We start from the raw sequence: 21,078 nt of genomic DNA on the forward strand, positions 1-21,078 counted from the left end.
ACAATACACCTGACTGGGGCATTTTCAGGGACTTCACTCAGACAATTAGAGTTATGGAGATGCACAGCACGGAAACAGACCCTTCAGTCCAACTTGTCCATGCCGATATCCCAACCCAATCTAGCCCCACGTGCCAGCACCCAGCCCATATTCCTCCAAACCCTTCCTACTCATATACCCATTCCAGATGCTTTTAGCACCTCAAGCACATGAATAATTTGTTCATAGTGACTATTTCTTTCAGTTGTTCTTGCTTTCTGTCGAACTGTTGAACTTTAGTGCTGTTCACTAACTATACACTCATGAACTTACATCTCAACAGAGTCCACCTTAAGCAAGACTGAACGAAAAGGCTAACATACTTTTGCACTATGGTTTAAAGAACAGGATGCTACAGACTGAAATAAACATAGAAATATTATTTTTTTTTGTTTTAGGGATCTCTCTTCTACTGGAATCAAATTTCTCAGTTCTATGCAAAAGAATCAATAGATTTCTAAAATAATAAAAAGGAATAAAATACTTATGATATTAAACTTTTACTTCAATCCCATGCATGTGCTCCAACCTTTATTTCACTTCTTATAATTGCAACTGCAAAATCTAGTCCAATATCCCTCAAGCTTACTAACTTCTTTCAGTTTAATATTCCTCGTCTTTTGTCTCTTTGCGATGCAAACATACCTCCGTGATTATCGTGGTTTATGTTTTGCACATTAAACAAAATTTGCAATCTTTCTTTGATATACAATCAATAATATATTTCCGTTGGAATTGGCTTCAATTATAAGATGAGAATGCATCCAGCTTTTCTGGCCTTTCATTATCCAAGCGTAAGCAGCAACTGTGCCAATCGTTTGAAGTTTTATTGACTTTTAGGATGGGCGAAGTTACACTGTCATGCTGCTGAACATGACAAAGGAAAACGAATATTTTTTTAATAGAGGAGAGGAAGGAACTTCCAACAGCTGGAAATTTGAAATAAATCCACAAAAGAATTAGAATTGGGTTTATTGTCACGTGTACTCAAATACTGAATGCATCTGTAACTCCCAATTTGCAATATACTTCAGACAACGTGAAACAACACCGTCCCCATAATGCTGCCAGACAAGATAAAATGACCACAACCTTCGAAGGATTACATGTAATTTGCTCTCCTTTTGTTAATGATGGGGTGCAACAGCGTTGCGGGATGCTGAGGGAAGGATTTGCTACGTTTAATGGGGCGCTGTGCACGCTGCACCAATAAAACCGAACCAGGAGGCCAAGGAAAAAATGCGAAATCTGGAATTAATTTCCGACAAAGTTTGAAGAACTTTACGGCAACAATGTGCACAGCAAATGACGTGGATTGAAGCGAGCGGAGCTGGGGAGCAGACACAATGAAACTTCACTATAAGTTGGCTGTAATCGCTGCTTGTCTGGCTGCTGGCCGCCTACTGTTCTATCTGCTGCTGGGCAACTCGGCGACTGAGCCACCGCCTCGGAGAGATCAAGGGCCAGCGCTGAAAGCCGTCCAGCACGTTCGGGGTCGCCTGGTGACTCGACAGCCCACCGCTTTTCGCTTGCTGCATCGGCCCGTTTTAAACCAGCAGCCTCGCCCCTTGACAAAAAGGCGGAAAAAGCCAGCCAGTGACAGGTAAGAAGCTGGGAGGAAGAGAAAACGCACTGCCTGGCACTGTCAGAAGTCGCCAGCTCCCGTTTGCACGGGGCATCAGTGGCTCATCTGACTTTGAAGCAACGGTGGACTGTTCCTGCAAATGGTTTGGAGTTGACAAGAAGTGGTTCATAGTCTCCAATTATTTGTGTAGCTAGTGTTTGGAGAATGGCAGCAATGTTTCCGTGCATTCTCCACCGTCCTGTGGTCTGACAGATGTACCGGTGCCAAAGTTCAAACATTCAGAGTGAATGTTTAAATTCAGGATTTGGCGGACGGGTGACAATAACGCCCGCTTTTCGATTGTTTAGATCTGAAATAATAGTTCCTTGCGGTTGTTCGTGATTTGTAAAGACTTTGGGAAAGGGGAATAGCCAGTTTAAAAGAGAGCACTGTGTTTAACTGCAGGAAGTTTAAACTGAGACAGTTATCTGGCCTATATTTGTGGATGTTTGTATTTTGAGCTCCTTTTGCTGTTGCAAGAAGTGTTTTCCTTCAGATATATGTCGTCCCCCAAAGAAACATCAACTTGCTGTCATTTTGTACATTTTACAGAGTAAACTGTCCCCGTTACCTTAGATTTAAATAAGGTGTTAAAATAGGCTAACATCTGCGTGTTCTTATCTTCAATCCTTATCAACTGTCCTGTTGTACACCAATGTCGACATCTGGAATGAAAACTGCTGATGTAAACATTGTCCCATTGCACTTACAATCTCGGCTCACTAGTGGTGCTGCAACACTTTGACATTTTTCAATTTCTGTTCAGATCTTTTCCAACCAGCCTGTTCAGAGATGTTATTACACACCTCTGGAGTAGGCGGGGCTTGAACCCAGCCTCCTGACTTGACTTCTTTCAAAAGGTCTGTAAGATTTAATGTTTAGTTCACTATTACATAAAATCCAAATCTGAAAATGAAACTGACTCTTGTACATTTCAACTCCCCCTCCCACTCTGCCGAGGACATGGAGGTCCTGGGCCTCCTTCACCACCGCTCCCTCACCACCAGACGCCTGGAGGAAGAACGCCTCATCTTCCGCCTCGGAACACTTCAACCCCAGGGCATCAATGTGGACTTCAACAGTTTCCTCATTTCCCCTTCCCCCACCTCACCCTAGTTCCAAACTTCCAACTCAGCACTGTCCCCATGACTTGTCCGGACTTGTCCTACCTGCCTATCTCCTCTTCCACCTATCCACTCCACCCTCTCCTCCCTGACCTATCACCTTCATCTCCTCCCCCACTCATCTATTGTACTCTGTGCTACTTTCACCCCACCCCCACCCTCCTCTAGCTTCTATCTCCACGCTTCAGGCTCTCTGCCTTTATTCCTGATGAAGGGCTTTTGCCTGAAACATCGATTTCGCTGCTCCCTTGATGCTGCCTGAACTGCTGTGCTCTTCCAGCACCACTAATCCAGAATCTTGACCTTTCATGTACAAACTAACATGTTGGACATAAAAGTCTCCATCAAATGTCAGAAAGGTTTTCATTTGGAGGGAAGAATGTGATTTCCTTCATTCATATAATTTGCATAATATGGGTAATATTTCTCAGAATGCAAACAACAAAATCTCATTTCAAGTCAATGTATTAAAAATGTTTGGAAAAAGTAGAAGTTTTTTTTGTCACTGTCGCAAATACTCAGACAAATAAACTGCATTCATCAGTATTTACCTGTTTCTAAAATACTAACCTAATATCAGTAGTATTCTGTTTCTCAAGGTCTATTGCAGGTTATGACTCAACAGACTCATTGGACTAATGAGTGGGATTGTGAACCAAAGCACACATTGTCCTTGAAATTGCAGTCTGGTGGAATATACCTTGCATTCAGTCAATGACTCAATGGCAGCCTTCACAGAATGATGGTGCCGTGCTGTGTTTCACATTTGTTTTTAATTTCCACTCTAAATCTAACACCCTTACATTTATAATCTGTTCCATTGCTGGCACATGAGTGACCTTAACAGCAGCAATCATATGGGATAAACAACCTATGATGGGTAGATGAGTTAGGAAAGTAAATGGGGGGGGGGGGGGGAGAATTGCTGGGGAAGCTTTCCTTGCCTATTGATTTCAGGGATGGTATCAGTGCTGGGGCTTCAGCTGAGAGCTGGGCCCTTTGGGGTTTTTGTTGTAGGGTGTGCTCTGGGCTGCAGAGGTGCGAAACTGTAAGAAGTTGTGGGAGGGAAGGAGGAGTATGCCAGGAGGATTGTGGGGGTTTGAGGGAGATACAGGTGCCATGTGGCTGTAAGAGGAGGAGTTGAGATGAACATTTTAACAGAGTTGTGTGAGCCCGGAAATCACTGCAAAAGGAATATGGGAAGGAGGAACGTACTCAAAGAGAACCGAGAGAAGGAAGTTGAAGTGGGGTGGAGGGTTGTGACAGGTTATTAGACTTTATACATGCAAAATGTTGACATTTTAAAAAACTGTTCATAATGCACATATTGTTGACTAGGCCAGCATTTATTGTCCATTCCTAATTGCCCAGTGGCCAGTTAAGAATCTTTCACGTTGGTGTGGATCTGGAGTTACATGTAAGCTAGATCTTGCAGGATAACAAATTTCCTTCCCTAAAGGATATTAATGAATTATATGGGTTAATATGGCAATTGATAGTGACAATACATTTGGTGTTAGACCAGATATTTATCAAATTCGAGCATGGTGGATTTGGAACCCATATTCCAGAACGTTAGTGTGAGGTTCTGGATTACTACTCTCATGATATTACCTTTACACCACTCCATGCATGTATGCATTTATTATAATTTGTGTTCTCTTCTAACTCTAATTATTGGACAAAGACATCTTTATATTTGACATAAAGTGAGCAATATGCCATACAACTCATAATTATACAATGCATTGCAAAGGTATTACAGTGGTTAATTTAAAAAGAAACTTAACTGCTCTGAAATATATTACATTTAAAATATCACTGTCCTTTTCAGAATGTTTTAACTGAATGTTTTCCAAGCATTTCATGAATGCTTCTCCTCAGCCGTATGGAAGTTGGCAGGCAAACAGTGTACTAATGAATATTTTCGGACTGCTGCCCACATACAATCCTGTTTCACTTTGAAATGGAAGCCAAATCCTCTGAAAAACAAAGATGATATTTCTCAGTAAGCAAGCAATAGTGCATATAATTAATTTTGGCACTCTGACAGAATGAAAGCAGGAGACTTACAACTTTACTCACGCTTTTATTATCAACTGGGCTTGCATGGTGTCAGATCTGGATCATTGCTTGCAATTTTGCTTCTTTAAGAGGTGATGGGTTCAAGTTCCTCTGTGTTGTATTTGTCTGACATAACAAGATTGTTTATTGTGTGATAGCAATTGGTATAGTTTACATTATTAATCAGGCAAAATTAGCAACTCTCAAAATATATCTGCTTTCTTTGGATATTCATGCAGGTCTCCAGTATCGTCACCCAAAAAAAAAATGACAGCATCTGATTGGGTAGAGCTCAATGTAACATGAGCATTAACATATTTCAGAACTCTTTCTTTGGGGCAGCAGAGTGGTTCAGTGGTTAGCACTGCTGCCTCACAGTGCCAGGGACCTGGGCTCAATTCCACCCTCCAGTGGCTGTTTGTGTGGGAGTTTACATGTTCTCCCTTTGTCTGTGTGGGTTTCCTCCAGATGCTTTGGTTTCCTCTCTCATCCAAAGATATGCAGGCTAGGTGGATTAGCTACGGTAAATTGCCTATGGTGTACAGGAGTGTGCAGGCTAGGTGAATTAGCCATGGTGAATACAAGATTACAGGGACGAGGTGAGTCTGGGTGGGATGCCCTTAACAGGATTGCTCTGGACTTGATGGGTTGAATGGCCTGCTTCCACACTGTAGGGATTCCATGTACCATGTTCTTATATGACCCTTCATGGACTTCAGCCTGAAATCTCGAACACTTCAGAGTATCAAACAAGTGTTGCAATGTCAGAGATCATCTCTTTTGGATGCTGTGCTACGACAAATAATCCCTTGATGCTTCTTGAAGAGGAACAGTGAAATAATTCTAGTTCTGATGAAGGGTCACTGGATTTGAAAGGTTAACTCTGTTTTTACTCTACAGGTGCTGCAGATCTGCTGAGTTTCTCTAGAATTTTCTGTTTTTTGAGACATCCAGCATCTGAAGTTATTTGTTTTATTGAAATGATTCTGATGGCCTTCTCAACACTTATCACTCAACAACACCTAAAATCAAAAAGATCTGGTCAGTTTGCCTTATTCTAAGTTTTGAGTTTTGTGGATATTGGCGACTGTGTTTCTTACATCATGACGTTGGCTGAACTTCGAAAGTAGTTCATTGACTAGAAAGCTCTTAGGGACTGTCTGAGATTGTGAATGGAGTTAAAAACAGCAAATTATTTTGCAGAAAATAGTTTGGCTTTCTGTACAACAGATGGCTTGCAAGATTAAAATACATTGAAGACATTCAAAATTTTGGCATAATCCCCAATTGACAAACCTAGGCTACCTGACTATGAATAGTTGAGATTTTTCGATGGAATCAGCAACTTAGGTTCTTGGCATACACAGGCTGATGGAGAATTTCCTCAGTGATCTTATTTAGGGAAGGCAGCCAACTCAGGGTAGCAGAAGTGTTAGTTCGCTTTACAACCCCAACTTTATAAGGTGCACTTGCAGCATTCGGAGAGGCTGCAGACACAGGCTGGACATGTTGTCTTCTGTAATTGAGACAACTGAGAATGGGTTGGGTATGAGGAAAGGTAGTTCCGTGATGCAGCAACACTTCTGTCTCCGTGCTCTTTCAGTAATAAGACAAAACAGGGACAGCCTGTTTCTAGGAGATAGGGGAAGAAGGAGGAGGCCTTTAAGTGAAGGAGGCATGACTGGACGTGTGGGATTTAGAAGCTCCTTGTTCTTGGGTAGGTCCTCGAGATTGACGAAGACTTGCTTCCACATCCAGTTCAACAATTTCTCAGCTGGCTCATAAGTCCTATGCGTAATCCATCTCTCGACTGTGATACACACAGCGCTGATGATGCTTGGAGAGTTGGGGAGGAGAGTTGTTTGGGAGATTTGTGCTCTCTCTATTGCCTCTGCATGCTGCCAGTGAAATTTTATTGTTTTCTACCCAAATGAACCACCTCCATTTTGGTTGAGAGCAACGAGGGAGGGACTCCAAGGTGTCGACAGATTACTTAGTGTGGAAACAGGCCCTTCTGTCCACACCGACCCTCCGAAGAGCAACCTACCCAGACCCTTTCCCTACGTTTACCCCTTCACCTAACACTTCGGGCAATTTAGCATGGCCAATTCACCTAATCTGCACATTTTTTTTGGACTGTGGGAGGAAACCGGGGCACCTGGAGGAAACCCACGCAGCCACAGGGAGAATGTGCAAACTTCACACAGACAGTTGCCTGAGGCGGGAATTGGCGTCTGACGCTGTGAGGCAGCAGTGCTAACCACTGTGCCACCGTGCTGCCCCTCAGGGATACTTTGAAAGCATCCCGAAGGCGTTTTCATTTTCCGACTGGGAGTCTCCTGAGCCAAATAAAACCAAGTGTCAACTGTGATTAGCATCTGAAAATCTTTGCCCTGACTTTACCAACCTTTTAGATGATGTGGACCTGGGAGACACTCTGCTGTTAGCAGCCCTTCAGTCCGGACACATCCTTGCAGTGTCTCCAAAGTTGATAGTCTTGCATTTTCAAAAATCTTCAGACTTGTTTCACAGTTTGATTGTCAGTTTCCTGGAAAAGTCAACTACTGCACAGATTTCTGTTCCATTAGATAAGCAAGTTTCTGAGCATACTATATCCATGGATAAGACCATAAGCCATAGGAGCTTTCAGCCCATTGAGTCATGCTTTGATAATCACAGAAACATTAGAACAGAGAATGAGGAGCAGGAGTGGACCACTTAACTCCTTGAACCTGCTTCGCCACTCAATATGATCATGACTGATCCTCCATCTCAGTGCCATATCCTTGCTTTCTCCCCAGACCACTTGATGCCTTTAGACTCCAAAAAATGATCAATCTGTTTCTTTAATAGACCTTCTGGGGTAGAGGATTTATCCAGGTTCATTGTCCTTCGAGTGAAGAAATGTTTCCTCATCTCAGCCCTAAATGGTCTACCCATTTCCTGAAACTATATCCCTGATTTGAGATTTACCAATCAGGGAAACTATCCTCCCTGCTTTTAGGTCAATCCAGCCTGTTTGAGTTTTAAATGTTTCAATCAGATCCTCTCTCAACCTTCTAAAATCAAGTGAATACAAGTCTAGTGAAATGAATCTCTCTTCATACCACAGTCCTGCTGTACCCAGTATCAGCCTAGTGAATCTCTGCTGAACTCCCTCCAAAGCAACTATGGTAGGAGTCCAAAACTCTGTGCAATACTCCAGGTGTGGTCTCACCAAAACCCTGTATAACTGCCATAAGATAACCCTATTTCTGAACTCAAAACACCTTGCAATGACAGTCAACACACCATTTGCCTTTGTAATTGCTTGCTGCACCTGCCTATCTACTTTAATTGACGAACTCATTGACTGGTAGACAAAGTCATCCGGATCCTTTTATACATCCACAATTCAAAACTAAAATTACCATTTGAATAATAGAACATAGAAAATATAACGTAGAATAATACAGCGCAGAACAGGCGCTTCGGCCCTCGATATTGCACCAACCTGTGAACTAATCTAAGCCCATCCCCCTACACTATCCCATCATCATCCATGTGCTTATCCAAGGATTGTTTAAATCTCCCTAATGTGGCTGGGTTTGGGAAAAACAAGGACTGCCGATGCTGGAAACCAGAGTCTAGATTAGAGTGGTGCTGGAAAAGCACAGCAGATCAGGCAACATCCGAGGAGCAGGAAAGTCGATGTTTTGGGCAAAAGCCCTTCATCAGGAATTGACTCTGCAGGCACCCTGCCTCTATTCCTGATGAAGGGCTTTTGCCGAAACGTCGATTTTCCTGCTCCTCAGTTGCTGCCTGACCTGCTGTGCTTTTCCAGCACCACTCTAATCCTAACTACATTGGAATTTCTGAGTCAAGTACCTGCCTCTGCCTCTGACATCTGTCTTAAATCTATCACCCCTCAATTTGTAGTTATGTTTCCTCGTACAAGCTGATGTCGTCGTCATCATCCTCAGAAAAAGGCTTTCACTGTCTAATCCTCTGATCATCTTGTATATCTCTATCAAATCCCCTCTTAGCCTTCTTCTTTCCAATGAGAACAGACCCAAGTCTCTCAGCCTTTCCTCCTAAGGCCTTCCCTCCAGACCAGGCAACATCCTGTTAAATCTCCTCTGCACCTTTTCCAATGCTTCCACATCCTTCCTGTAATGAGGCGACCAGAACTGTACACAGTATTCCAAGTGCGGCTGCACTAGCATTTTGTATAGTTGCAGCATGACATTACAGCTCTGGAATGCAATCCCTCTGCCAATAAAACCTAACACACTGCAAACCTTCTTAATAGCAATATCAACCTGCATGGCAACTTTCAGGGATCTATGTACATGGATTCCAAGATTCCCTTGCACATCCACACTTCCAAGAATCTTTCTATTCACCCAGTACTCTGCCTTTCTGTTATTCTTCCCAAAATCAATCACCTCACATTTAGCTGCATTGAACTCCATTTGCCACCTTTCAGCCCAATACTGCAGTTTATCCAAGCCCCCCTGAAACCTGTAACATTTATCCACACTGTTTGCTACTCCGCCGACTTTAGTGTCATCTGCAAACTTACTAACGCATCCTCTTATGCCTGCGTCTAAGTCATTTATAAAAATGACAAACAGCAGTGGTCCCAAGACAGATCCTTGTGGCACACCACCAGTAACCGGACTCCAAGCTGAATATTTTCCATCAGCCACCACTCGCTGCCTTCTTACAGAAAGCCAGTTTCTAATCCAAATTGCTAAATCACCCTTAATCCCATTCCTCTGCATTTTCTCCAACAGCCTACCACGTGGAACCTTATCAAAGGCTTTACACCATGTACACCATGTCAACTGCCCTACTTTCAGCCACATGCTGGTCACCTTCTCAAAAAAACTCAATGAGGTTTGTGAGACATGACCTGCCCTTGACAAATCCATGTTGACTATCTGCAATCAAATTGTTGCTTGCTAGATGATTATAAATTCTATCTCTTTTAATCCTTTCCAAAGCTTTTCCTACAACACATGTAAGGCTCACTGGTCTCAATAATACTCTTCTGATTTTCACATAAAAGTATTTAACTTAACATTTAGCCATGTTATATTTCATCTGATATATGTTTACCCACACACTCATCTTGTCTAAATTATCTTGAAGCCTTGTTGTACCCTGTGCACAATTCACAATCCCACCCAGATTTATCATCAGCATCCTTGGAAATGTTGAATTTGATTCCCTCATCCAGGAACTTTTATATGTTGGGAATAGCTGGGACCCAAGCACTGATCCTCACAGTACCCCATGAGGCACTGCCTGCCACTTGGAAAAAGACCCATTTATTTGTTTCCTGTCTGTCAACCAATTCTCAATCTATCTCAATAAATTACCTACAATCCAATGTACTTTAACTTTGCACACTAACCTCTTATGAGGAACCTTATCAAAAGACTTCCTAAAATCTAAAAGCATCCACTGCTTCTCCCTTATGTATTCTACTTTAAACTGTGTGCCCCCCCCAAAAAAAAAACTCCAATAGCTTTGTTAAACATGATCAGCCTTTCTTGTTGGCTTTGCCCAACCACTAAATATATGTTCTAAATAAAATCAAGTAAAATCAGAAAAAATATAAAATTCTAACTAAGTGGCAATTCTTGAACTTATGATCTCTTCTCCACCAATATGTCCTTTATTGATCTGTCCCATTGTCTGCATCTTGTAAAATGTGCAGGCAGGAATGTAACGTTCAGGACTAAGTCCAGCCTGGACCCAATAGAGTGTAAATAATTTTACGAACCATCCTGCCGTCTCCTGTTGCTATAAGGCTGGTGAAAACCTGGCCTATTGCAGTTTCCCAAGGATGTCTGACACACTACCTGGTTTATTGTAACAACTTCAATATGAAAAAAATAAACGCATGAATTCCTGAAATTGTATCTAATAACCGAATTTTGATTGAACTAATTCTCACCCATCAGGACTGCATAATGAAAAAAATGAGAAGATGCCAATTAGCTGATTAAGTCCATTATGGAAAAAGTGAGGACTGCAGATGCTGGAGATCAGAGCTGAAAATGTGTCGCTGGAAAACACAGCAGGTCAGGCAGCATCCAAGGAGCAGGAGAATCGACGTTTCGGGCATGAGCCCTTCTTCAGCTCATTCCTGAAGAAGGGCTGCCTGACCTGCTGCGCTTTTCCAGCAACACATTTTCAGCTAAGTCCATTATGGTCATGTATTGAATCGGTGAAAACTGGTGCACTTTTTTCACGCAGAGGGTGGTTTGTGTATGGAATGAGTTGCCGGAGGAAATGGTTGAGGCTGGTACAATTACAACATTTAAAATCCATCTGGATGGGTATATGAATAGGAAGGGTTTAAAGGAATGTGGGCCAAGTGCTGGCAAATGTGACTAGATTAGTTGAGGATACCTGGTCAACATGAACGGGTTAGACCGAAGGGTCTGTTTCCACGCTGTACCTCTCTATGACTCTATTTTATTCCCCGACCAGGACATTTCTTTGGAGTAGCATAAAAGAGCCTGTGACCAGTTTCGTAAACACACTCAGAAAGGTTCTCTGAATTTCCTGTAAAGGTGGCCCTTTACTCCTCATAGTCATAGCAAGCCAGCAAGGTATCTCTCAGAAACTTGCAAGTTGCTCTTTATAGGATTTTCATTGATATTCTTTACCATCCTGTTTGCTGTAGAAAGTGATGATCTATAATTAATTAACACTTGTTGATAATTGAGCTCTCTTTCTGGCTTTTTCCTATTCCATTAACCAGCAACGATTTGGGTATTTTAAATGAGTCACTAATTATCACAACATCTTTCTCCATGATTTCACTCTGAATTTATTGCCTTTAAAAGGTGCCCTGGCATATCAGAAACATCCCCGAAAGTTTTAATATTTCAATGATTGTTGATAAGTGCAAGCCACTTGTACCTGATTTATTTCTGCCTTCGGTTTAATATTCCCACATTCAGTGAGAATGCACATCCAATTAACTTTTCAATCTTGCTGATCTCTTGCTTCCTGGCACTTACAGTCATTGCATGATATTTGTGGAACATTGAGATTCATGTAAATCATGATGATCTGAAGGATCACATGACTGTGCCATCAGTAAGACAGTGTACACTAGTCTTGAATGAGCTTGTGAGGAGGGAGTCTTAGATGTTGCACTTGAGAGGTATATTTGACAACCCCTGTGTAATTAAAGGACTGTGAGAGTAAATAATAAGTTGAAGAGCTTTACGTAGTGATAACGAGCGAACAATCTCAGGGACAGTGCATGTGCAAACATGCATTACCTGAGATACTCCAGACTGTTTCTCAATGTTCAGGTAACTGTATTGGTTTAAAGCACAAGACAAAGCATTTTGGCAGCTAGGGAGAAAGAACGTCACAGTCAGAATCTGAAATTAAAACCGAGTTCAAGGTACTCAGCTGAAAATGGAAGCTCCTACGTCTGTGTAGAGCATCAAAAGACTTTTGTAGGAGCAGCTGAATAAAAAAGCATGGAGGACAAGAAGTTGACTTTGGGGAAAAAAAAAAACTGGAGAAAAGGAAGATTCTACGTGCAAGTTAAAGGCCTCAGAGGACTTCTTCTTCTGTAGCCCTGTAACTGAAGATTCTGAAGGGTGTCAAAAGGAACCCTAATTGACCAAGGTCTGGAAGGTAAAGATGTGGAATTCAAGTACTTTGGCAGCACGACGGAAAAGCCCAAGAGCTCACGCAGATCAGTCAGGCACGATAATCCGTAGTTACTGCACCGCTAGCAGACTTGGCTGACCTCATTAATCTGATAACACAGAAGGCCCACAGCAAGTCAGAACTGGCAGCTCTGGAAGCAGCAGTTTCAGATGAATGAATTCAGATTTTCTCCCAAAGAAACAGCGTCAACAAGTCAGCACATTTTTATATGATGTAGCTCCAATAGCTAATCATGTTCTGGTAAGACAAAGTGCAAAACAAGGTACTCTGGAATATGATGCATACTTTGACCCCAAAAGAGATTTATTGATTGGAAAGTCAGCATCTGGGAGAATCATTAGGAGCCTTTTTGATGGATTTTCTTGACTACCAGGATATTGCTAGTGTAGAGCTTTGAAGAATGAAGTAATTAGAAACTGTATAGATAAATCCTCATCCCTTGTAATGATTACAGACTCTCTGACTTTCTTCAATCCGTGAAAGATTTAACATTGGAACAGTTGATCCAATTCATTTTGCCAGCAGACATCAGGACCCAAAATCAGTCATTACTGTAAGGAAACATTGAGAATTCTTCTGACACGGTTGGATACATAGGGGAATTGTCACTATCCTGAAAGCCAGCATAAATGGCAAAAGAGTAAGGATAAACATAGTAAACCATGTGGCCCCAAAGAAACTTACGAACATTACAAACCTCCAGAATTGGGAGCTGAATGTAATAAATTTGGCCAGTTGGGAAATTAATGATTGTTGTAAATTAACGGCCCCTTCATCACCTGCAAAAAACATAATTTCCACAGAAAAGGAAATGGAAAAAGTTCAAGCATTTAAAAGTACTGAACAAGAGCTGAGGACGACATTCGTAGGGAATTCAAAAGATTCTAGACCAGCAACGTAAAGGAGCAATCCTTTGAAACAGAATACAGACTTGACACAGGTGCTGTTTCAATGCTGGTAGACAACCTGTCGTGGTTGAATTCTGTGAGAATCAGACGAACAAGCATAAAATGCCAAAGTGCAGGAGGAAGTGATTTTCCAATGCATGAGAAATTCACAATGAAATATTGCAACAGAGGGCTAAATGTCAACAAACATTCTATATATGAAGGAATCAGAATACCCCATTGTTTAACATAAATTCTTTGAGGTCTATTACAGAGAGTGGATACAGTTCTTCAGAATGAAGGTGGGAGAGCATTCCATAGGTATTCAAAGATTCAGGCCACCAGAAGGCAGAGCATCATGATGCTGCAATAAGATGCTCAGTCCATCTGCTTGTACACTCCCCTTAAAGTTCTTAATTCTTTGTTGGAAAAGTAAAATCTCAGTTTAACAACCTGTTCGAAAGGTGGGGTGGGGGTGGGTCATATCTCCAGTGACAGGACCTACACCGTAGTGCTCGGGACTAATAATTATTCCCAAGACAGTGGAGAGATAAGATTGTGTGTGGATCTCACTTTGTTCAATAAAGGAGTAAGAAGGGAAATTCATCCTATTTAATTCACCAATGATAGTTTGGCAACAAGTAAGTTTTGCAGAAAACTGAATGCCATTAGAAAAATTGTCAAGATTGCTGAGGACATTTGTTACACCATTGGGGCAGTTTTGCCGTATCTACCGTTTGGGATCTCCTCTGCACCAGAGATTATTCCCAAAAGTATCCTAGAAAAGAAAGAAAGAACCACTCGCCAAATGGATGACATCCGAGTGCATGATGACATGAAGAGGAAGCATTAACATAGGGTCAGGGATGTGTTTAAGTTATGACAGAATGCAGACTTCACACTAAATGAGAAATGCCAATTCTCTTGAATGACAGTTACAGTTCTAGGAAAGATTATCTAAGAACAAAACATCACAATTGTTCCAAGGAAGGTAAGTGTCATCAGTGTTTTTCTGGTGCCGCAGTATATAAATTATGTGTGGCTTTTCTTAAACATAATGAATCAAGTAGGAATGTAAATTCGCAACTTCGCCAGTCTCACACAACCCATAAGGAGTCAGAAACAGACTAGCTTTTGAAAAGAGTAAAAAGAAGTTATTTTCTCTTGATGCTTTTGTTTAACACAATTCAGGCGAATTCGCCATTGTAGCTGCAGATGCCTCACCAATACAGCATTAGCAGCAGTCCTTATTCAAGCACAAACAGACAGAACTCTAAAACAAAATTTGTTTTATGTCAAGTGTTTTGACAGAGGCTAGTGGAGTTTGACAGCCATAGAGAAGGGAGTGTTAACAATTAATGAGAGTGTGAAAGGTTGACAGAATATCTTATGGGACTAAAACTTCAGATTGAGTTGGATCACAAGCCTTTAGCACAACTCTTGCAATGACTAGAAATCTCAAATGTGTCTACCCATATGAAAATGCAGACTTTAGCCAATTAAATACTATCACAACTCTGAAAGAAGAGTATGTAGAAAACCAGTCCCCCTGTTCCACAAGTCTAACTTGCCACAAGTTTAAATGTGAATATTATCACAAGGGTGGTTAATTTGCCTCACTGTGATCCCTATCTCAAATAAAAACATGTTCATATCAGGTTTCATCAATTATCAAAAAAGCAACGACGTTATTTATTATAACAAGCTTTTCTTTTAAAAAGTGGCAAAATAGATTATTAACAACTAATACGTTAATAAAAATTATACCTTTTTTTATCCAGTTATCACATATTCATTCATAAATAGGACAGATAAGACAGACAAGACAAACAATTTAGCAGAAATATTGTAGGGGGAAAATATAGTGAAAGAGGAACAAAGTCTTTACAACTGGAGTCTAAAACATAAGATGAGTGAATGACATGAGTTTTGAACAATTCTATTTTGGGTTTTGGCAATTATATCATGGTGTTCTCAATTGAGGTGATCCTCAATTTTGTAGCTGATCAGTTGGACCTAGATCTTTTTTGATTTTGAACTGTTTCTTTTCAGCATCATTTAATGCTGGCTTTCTTCCATTCCAAGGGTGAGAGAGAGACAGAGAGAGAAACTCCGAGAGAGAAGGAGAGAATGATCAGTCTTTGCTGTACACTTTCGCAACCCTGAGTACTGCTATTCCCTTTTGTCAGTTATGTGACAAACCAGAGTTTAAATCTGCACCAAAAGCTTTTGCTGGGCATTTGTGTTCAACCAAAAGTACCTTGCGCCAATTAGTTTCAATAAAGTTTCAAATCCAACCTTTCCTGTTGTAACCAATGAATGAACTCCACACAGTTCCACTTATCCTTCAAGTTATACTTTTTAAAAAACTGGTTCATTTTCTACAACACAGCAATCCAAACTTCTGTTTTCCAGTTTATATTTGAAATATATTTTGTCCTTTATGATAAGAATATCATAGACACTGTTTCAGGTAGGGTGCAAGTAACAGTAGATACGCAGTTAGGTTCAACAGTGGACTGAGGTGGAAAAGAAGATCTTATTCTAGTAGAAGAAGTAAAATCTTGTTCTCTGGCAATATCAATATCAATTACCAGCAACTGAGGGAAATTTCAGAGAAATTTGTGCAGCTCATAAGATCTGATAAAGCGTGCACAAAGGTCAGAAAATTGTTTCCAAGAATCATTAAAAGATAGTCTAGCAGATCTATTCGTGAAAAGGTATCATAAGCAGAAGTAATACTGGTCGATAGGAAATGAATTATTGGTGTATGACTGTACAATGGTTATACCAAAGTAAATGCAAAGCTAAATCCTACAGAATCTCTAAAGGGGATATCTAGGTATCCTAAGTGCAGTGAAAAAGTGCACGCCTGGAAAATGTAGAATAAAAAGTTGATTTTAAATTTATATAGTATAAATTAAAATATATGATATTATTCAATTTGTCCACTATTCACTAAGTCTCATGGAGGCATCTGTGACTGTACATTATCTGCCAGTGCGTTGAAGTCCTGAGTTGTGTTTTGAAATGCTTGTCATATACAAGTCACCAAATGTGTAGGTGAGGTGGGTTTAATACTTGGATTTGATTTTCTTCATTTGGAAGAAGACTGTTTCATGGAGGTATGTGGAGTCAAAGTAAACTTTCACTTTCAACCACTAGATGCTAGAAGTGGTCGTTTACACTGTTTGAATCCTTTAAAATCACGATCCCTTGATCTGACTTTCAGCTCAGTATCATTTCAATTAGTAATTTACTCCATATGAACTCTGCTGCTTTGTAAATCAAAGACCTGATGGAATTTGATAACCAGCCCACGAATGTATACTTCAAGAAACGGATTTGAAACAAACATGCCAAAAAGTTCCATCACATCGAATTCTTGGAATCACCAGTTGAATTCCTCTGCTAACATCCTCAGGTGTGCGCAGAGATTTTCTGTGTGGAAGCATTTCTCTTTGGCTTTGAATTTATTTTCTAATATTCTCTCCAGACTTGGAAAATATTTCCGGTTTTATTCTTTAATTGGAAGGATTTCAGATTCAGTTTCAGTTTGAATGTATTCTTAGCACTGATCCAGGTTCTAAGACTGTGTTCTTTGCCTGCTAGTTCAGCTAGTTCAGTTTTGTCGTTACTAATATGGAACAGTACAGCCCAGGAACAGGCCCTTCAGCCTAACATAGATGAAGGGCTTTTGCCCGAAACATCGATTTTCCTGCTCCTCGGATGCTGCCTGACCTGCTGTGCTTTTCCAGCACCACTCTAATTCACACTCTGGTTTCCAGCATCTGCAGTCCTTGTTTTTACCTTCAGCCTAACATGTTTGTGCCGATCATGATGCTATTCTTAACCAGTCCCATCTGCTTGCTCATGGTCTGCAGCTCTCTATTCTTAGCTTGTTCAAGTATCTATAAGGAATCCAAAGTCAAACAACCACATATTGTCTGACAGCTCACTGCAAATAATTACAAAGCCAACACAAATAAATAATTTTTACCTATTAATCCAGTTGTTTACTTCTAAAGAGAAACTTTGGCAGAGTGTGACAGAATGAGAGTCACGTAAACCATGGCAGTATAACTGATGATGTGATTCTGCCACCAATAAGAGACAAGACACCAGTTTAGAATGTGTAGGTGAAGAGACAGGTCTCAGTCCCTACACTCGAGAGCTATATTTGATAATCCATTATATGCAGATGTAAAGAAAGGAGTTTTACAGTAAATTAAGTGCTACAGAACCTTATTTTGAGATAAAGAGCAAGAAGCCTGAGGCACTTGGAGCCTTAAATATTCCAGACTAGTATTTTATCATGCAGGCAGCAGTATTGTCTTTAAAACAAAATAAAGCAATATGAAAGGAAGTTTATGGATGGCAAATGAGAGGACACATTGGCATTGCATCCTGTTCAGGCTCATGCCCGAAACGTCGATTCTCCTGCTCCTTGGATGCTGCCTGACCTGCTGCGCTTTTCCAGCAACACACTTTCAGTTCTGATCTCCAGCATCTGCAGTCCTCACTTTTTTCTGTTATCTGTGGATAACTTCTAGTTCACATCAACTCATGGTAGATTTTCTTTTACTCACATACTGTACTTCTGTGTACTCTCATCTACCAATTCCATAACTTTTTCACCTGATCCTTATCTTTTGATCAGGTTAACAATTAACAGTTTATGAGTAAGGACAACATTTGGCCAGTCACCTGTAGTAGCGTCCTGTTTCCCATCACTGCTTCCTGAATGACCGTGGAGTTTTTTGCCTCCATTACACTTCTTGGAAGAACTTTTCCTTTGGCAATTATAATTCTTTTCATTTTTTTGTCAGACCTGTTGCTGAGTAAGTCGTGAATTGGTTATGTGAGAGCATAAATGGGAACAGGATTGGCCAATTAGCCATTCAAATTTATTCCTCCATGAGGTTGATCTGTGACCTAACTCTACATTGCTTACTTTTGCCCCTTATCCCTTTTGACTGATGAAAAACCTGTATCTCTGACCCAACCACTTCCATCTCTTTCACTAAGGAATTGTATAGTAACAGGTTAAAAAAATGCACAGCCCAGGGTGGAGGTTAGGGAAATGTGTCAAACTGAAGAGCTGTTTTAAAGCTGCATATTAGACAAATGGACTTGTCCTGTGCTGTAAATTCTAGGATTCTCTGAACGGTTTAGTTGGCAATTTATGTGGATAAAACTGTCTAACTGTAAGTTTTAGATTAAAAAATTGTTCATTTTTCAATAAAACAAAGGAGAGCAGATGTAGAAAAATATGTGACCATTTTTGATATTGACAGATCCATAAAAACCTGATGTGGTTTGGGATTAGTGTCCATACATACACCCCCTCTGAAATGTCGGAGAGTTTTTGAACATGTTAACATGTCTGCCATCAGTGGCAGTGAGAGAACTGTGTTCAGTTCTGGTCGCCTCATTATTGGAAGGATATGGAAGCTTTAGAGAGGATGCAGAGGAGATTTACTAGGATGCTGCCTGGACTGGAGGGCATGTCTTATGATGAAAGGTTGAGGGAGCTAGGGCTATTCTCATTGGAGTGAGGAAGGATGAGAGGTGACTTGATAAAGGTGTACAAGATGATGAGAGGCATAAATAGAGTGGATAACCAGAGACTTTTTCCCATGGTGGAAATGTATATCAGGAGGGGGCATAATCTTAAGGTAATTGGAGGAAGGTCTAGGGGAGATGTCAGAGGTAGATTCTTTACACCGAGAGTTGTGGGTGCGTGGAATGCCCTGCCAGCGGTGGTAGTAGAGTCAGATGAATTAGGGACATTTAAGCAACTCTTGGATAGGTATATGGATGATTGTAAAATGAAGTGTATGTAGGTTAGTGTGATCTTCGAGTTGGAGAAAAGGTTGGCACAACATCAAGGGTCTGTACTGTACTGTTCTATGTTCTAAGTCAGGAAAGAAAGAAGAAGCCTGAACTGTACACTTTGAAAGCAGTAATGCTAGATTTTGATTGATCAATATTCTCCAATATTTTCTTTCCCTTCAGAATTCCTAATGAACCAGTCTTTCGCCTCCATACATGGCAGGGAGAACAGTGGATGCATTTAGCAGTGGTAGCTTGTGGGGACCGGCTTGAAGAAACAATGACCATGTTAAAATCAGTTCTTCTCTTCACCTTAAATAAGATAAAATTCCATATTTTTGCTGAAGATGCTCTGCAACCGAAATTTGAAACTAGTGTAAGTATTTCAAATGAAAGATGTTTGTGGTGTTAAAGTGCTGTGTTTATATATATTATGTCTGCTAAATAGTGCAACTGTTTATGTCAGAAAATTTATGCCAGCATTGTTTTATTTTGCATCTAGGTTGCTTTCTATCCTCCCACATACTGTCTTTACATTTTCTGACTCTGCGCTTGTGTCTCTGAATTTCATTTGAATTAATTTAATAGTTTAATGACTTATGTATTGATGCATCCCACATGAATGGCCTCTTGTAGTTCAGATGTTTCCTTTACCAGAAGTACAATTCAATGCTTTGGCCAGTTTATTGCTGCTGTTATAGTTAATTATACAGCAAAGTGTATTTCTGAATCAAAATCTATTGTTCTCCATATTTTTAAAAGCACCTTGGTAACTAATTGATGTTTGTATAATGCAGCTTCAGAGTGTTCAACAGATGGAAGTTGATCAGTGTGAATAAACAGACATTCACTCAATTATTACTTTGTGTAACTTCAAGTGCTTACACTGTGCTACTGTGACATTTACAACAGGAAAGTCCCCATTTAATCCCTGGTTTGAAATAAGAACAGAAATTGCTGGAGAAGTTCAGCAGATATGGTAGCATCTGTGGAGAGAAAGCAGAGTTAACGTTTCGAGTCCAGAACATTCTCCACCAAATTCTGTTTTTGTTTCAAATTTCCAGCATCCGTATGTAATTTTTTTGTAATATTCCCTGGCAGTGTTAGGATAACTGATCTCAGCCAGATAGAGCAACACTTACAGCGTGATTTCCAGCCCGAAAGAACTATATTAGAATTAACTTACTTTTGAACTGTAACTACAGTTGAGATTACCTACAATGTGGAAACCGCCCTTCGGCCCAATAAGTCCGCACTGACCCTCCCAGACCCATTTCCCTCTGACTAATGCACGTAACACTATGGCCAATTTAGCATGGCCAATTCACCTGACCTGTACATCTTTGGATTGTGGGAGGAAACCGGAGCACCCGGAGGAAACCCACTCAGACACGGGGAGAACGTGCAAACACCACGCAAACAATTGCCCGAGGCTGGAATCGAACCTGGCGCTGTGAGGTAGCAGTGCTAACCACTGTGCCACGTGAGTTGTAATGTGCAATGGCTGAAATTTACAAACAACAAGCTCCTACAACAACAGTAGTAACACCCAGATAATCTATGTATTAATGTTGGTTGAGGAAATATTGCACAGGACATGGGTGGAGAAACGTTCCTGCATTTCTTTCAAAAACAGTCAGGGAAACCTTTGCATCCAGGGCAAAAGGGCTAATGGTTTAATATATTATCAAACGATTGAACTTGTGACATTGCGGTGCTCCCTCTATACTGAAGCATCAGCAAAGAATTTGTATTCAGGTTTCCAGATTGAAACCACAACCTTCTGTGTGAATCAATCATTCCATATTTTTGC

General features: G+C 40.7%; 1 protein-coding gene across 2 annotated transcripts in view; it reads left to right on the forward strand.

The window, feature by feature from the left end:
- The first annotated feature begins 1,030 nt into the window (after positions 1–1,030).
- The window catches only part of gxylt2 (glucoside xylosyltransferase 2), a 51,664-nt gene continuing 31,616 nt past the window's right edge, over positions 1,031–21,078 (forward strand). The window contains exons 1-2 of one of the 2 annotated variants that reach the window (XM_087994455.1): positions 1,031–1,642; positions 19,449–19,641. In XM_087994455.1, the coding sequence (XP_087850581.1) occupies positions 1,386–1,642; positions 19,449–19,641 (450 nt within the window). In that variant the 5' untranslated portion in view covers positions 1,031–1,385. The remainder of the gene's footprint in view (positions 1,643–19,448; positions 19,642–21,078) is intronic. The other variant, XM_043708355.2, reaches the window with a different exon arrangement.

This window comes from Chiloscyllium plagiosum, unplaced genomic scaffold (genome assembly GCF_037043375.1).
Source record: "Chiloscyllium plagiosum isolate Xiang-an unplaced genomic scaffold, Cpla_swu_hap1 HiC_scaffold_14, whole genome shotgun sequence".
In the NCBI taxonomy this organism is placed as follows: domain Eukaryota; kingdom Metazoa; phylum Chordata; class Chondrichthyes; order Orectolobiformes; family Hemiscylliidae; genus Chiloscyllium; species Chiloscyllium plagiosum.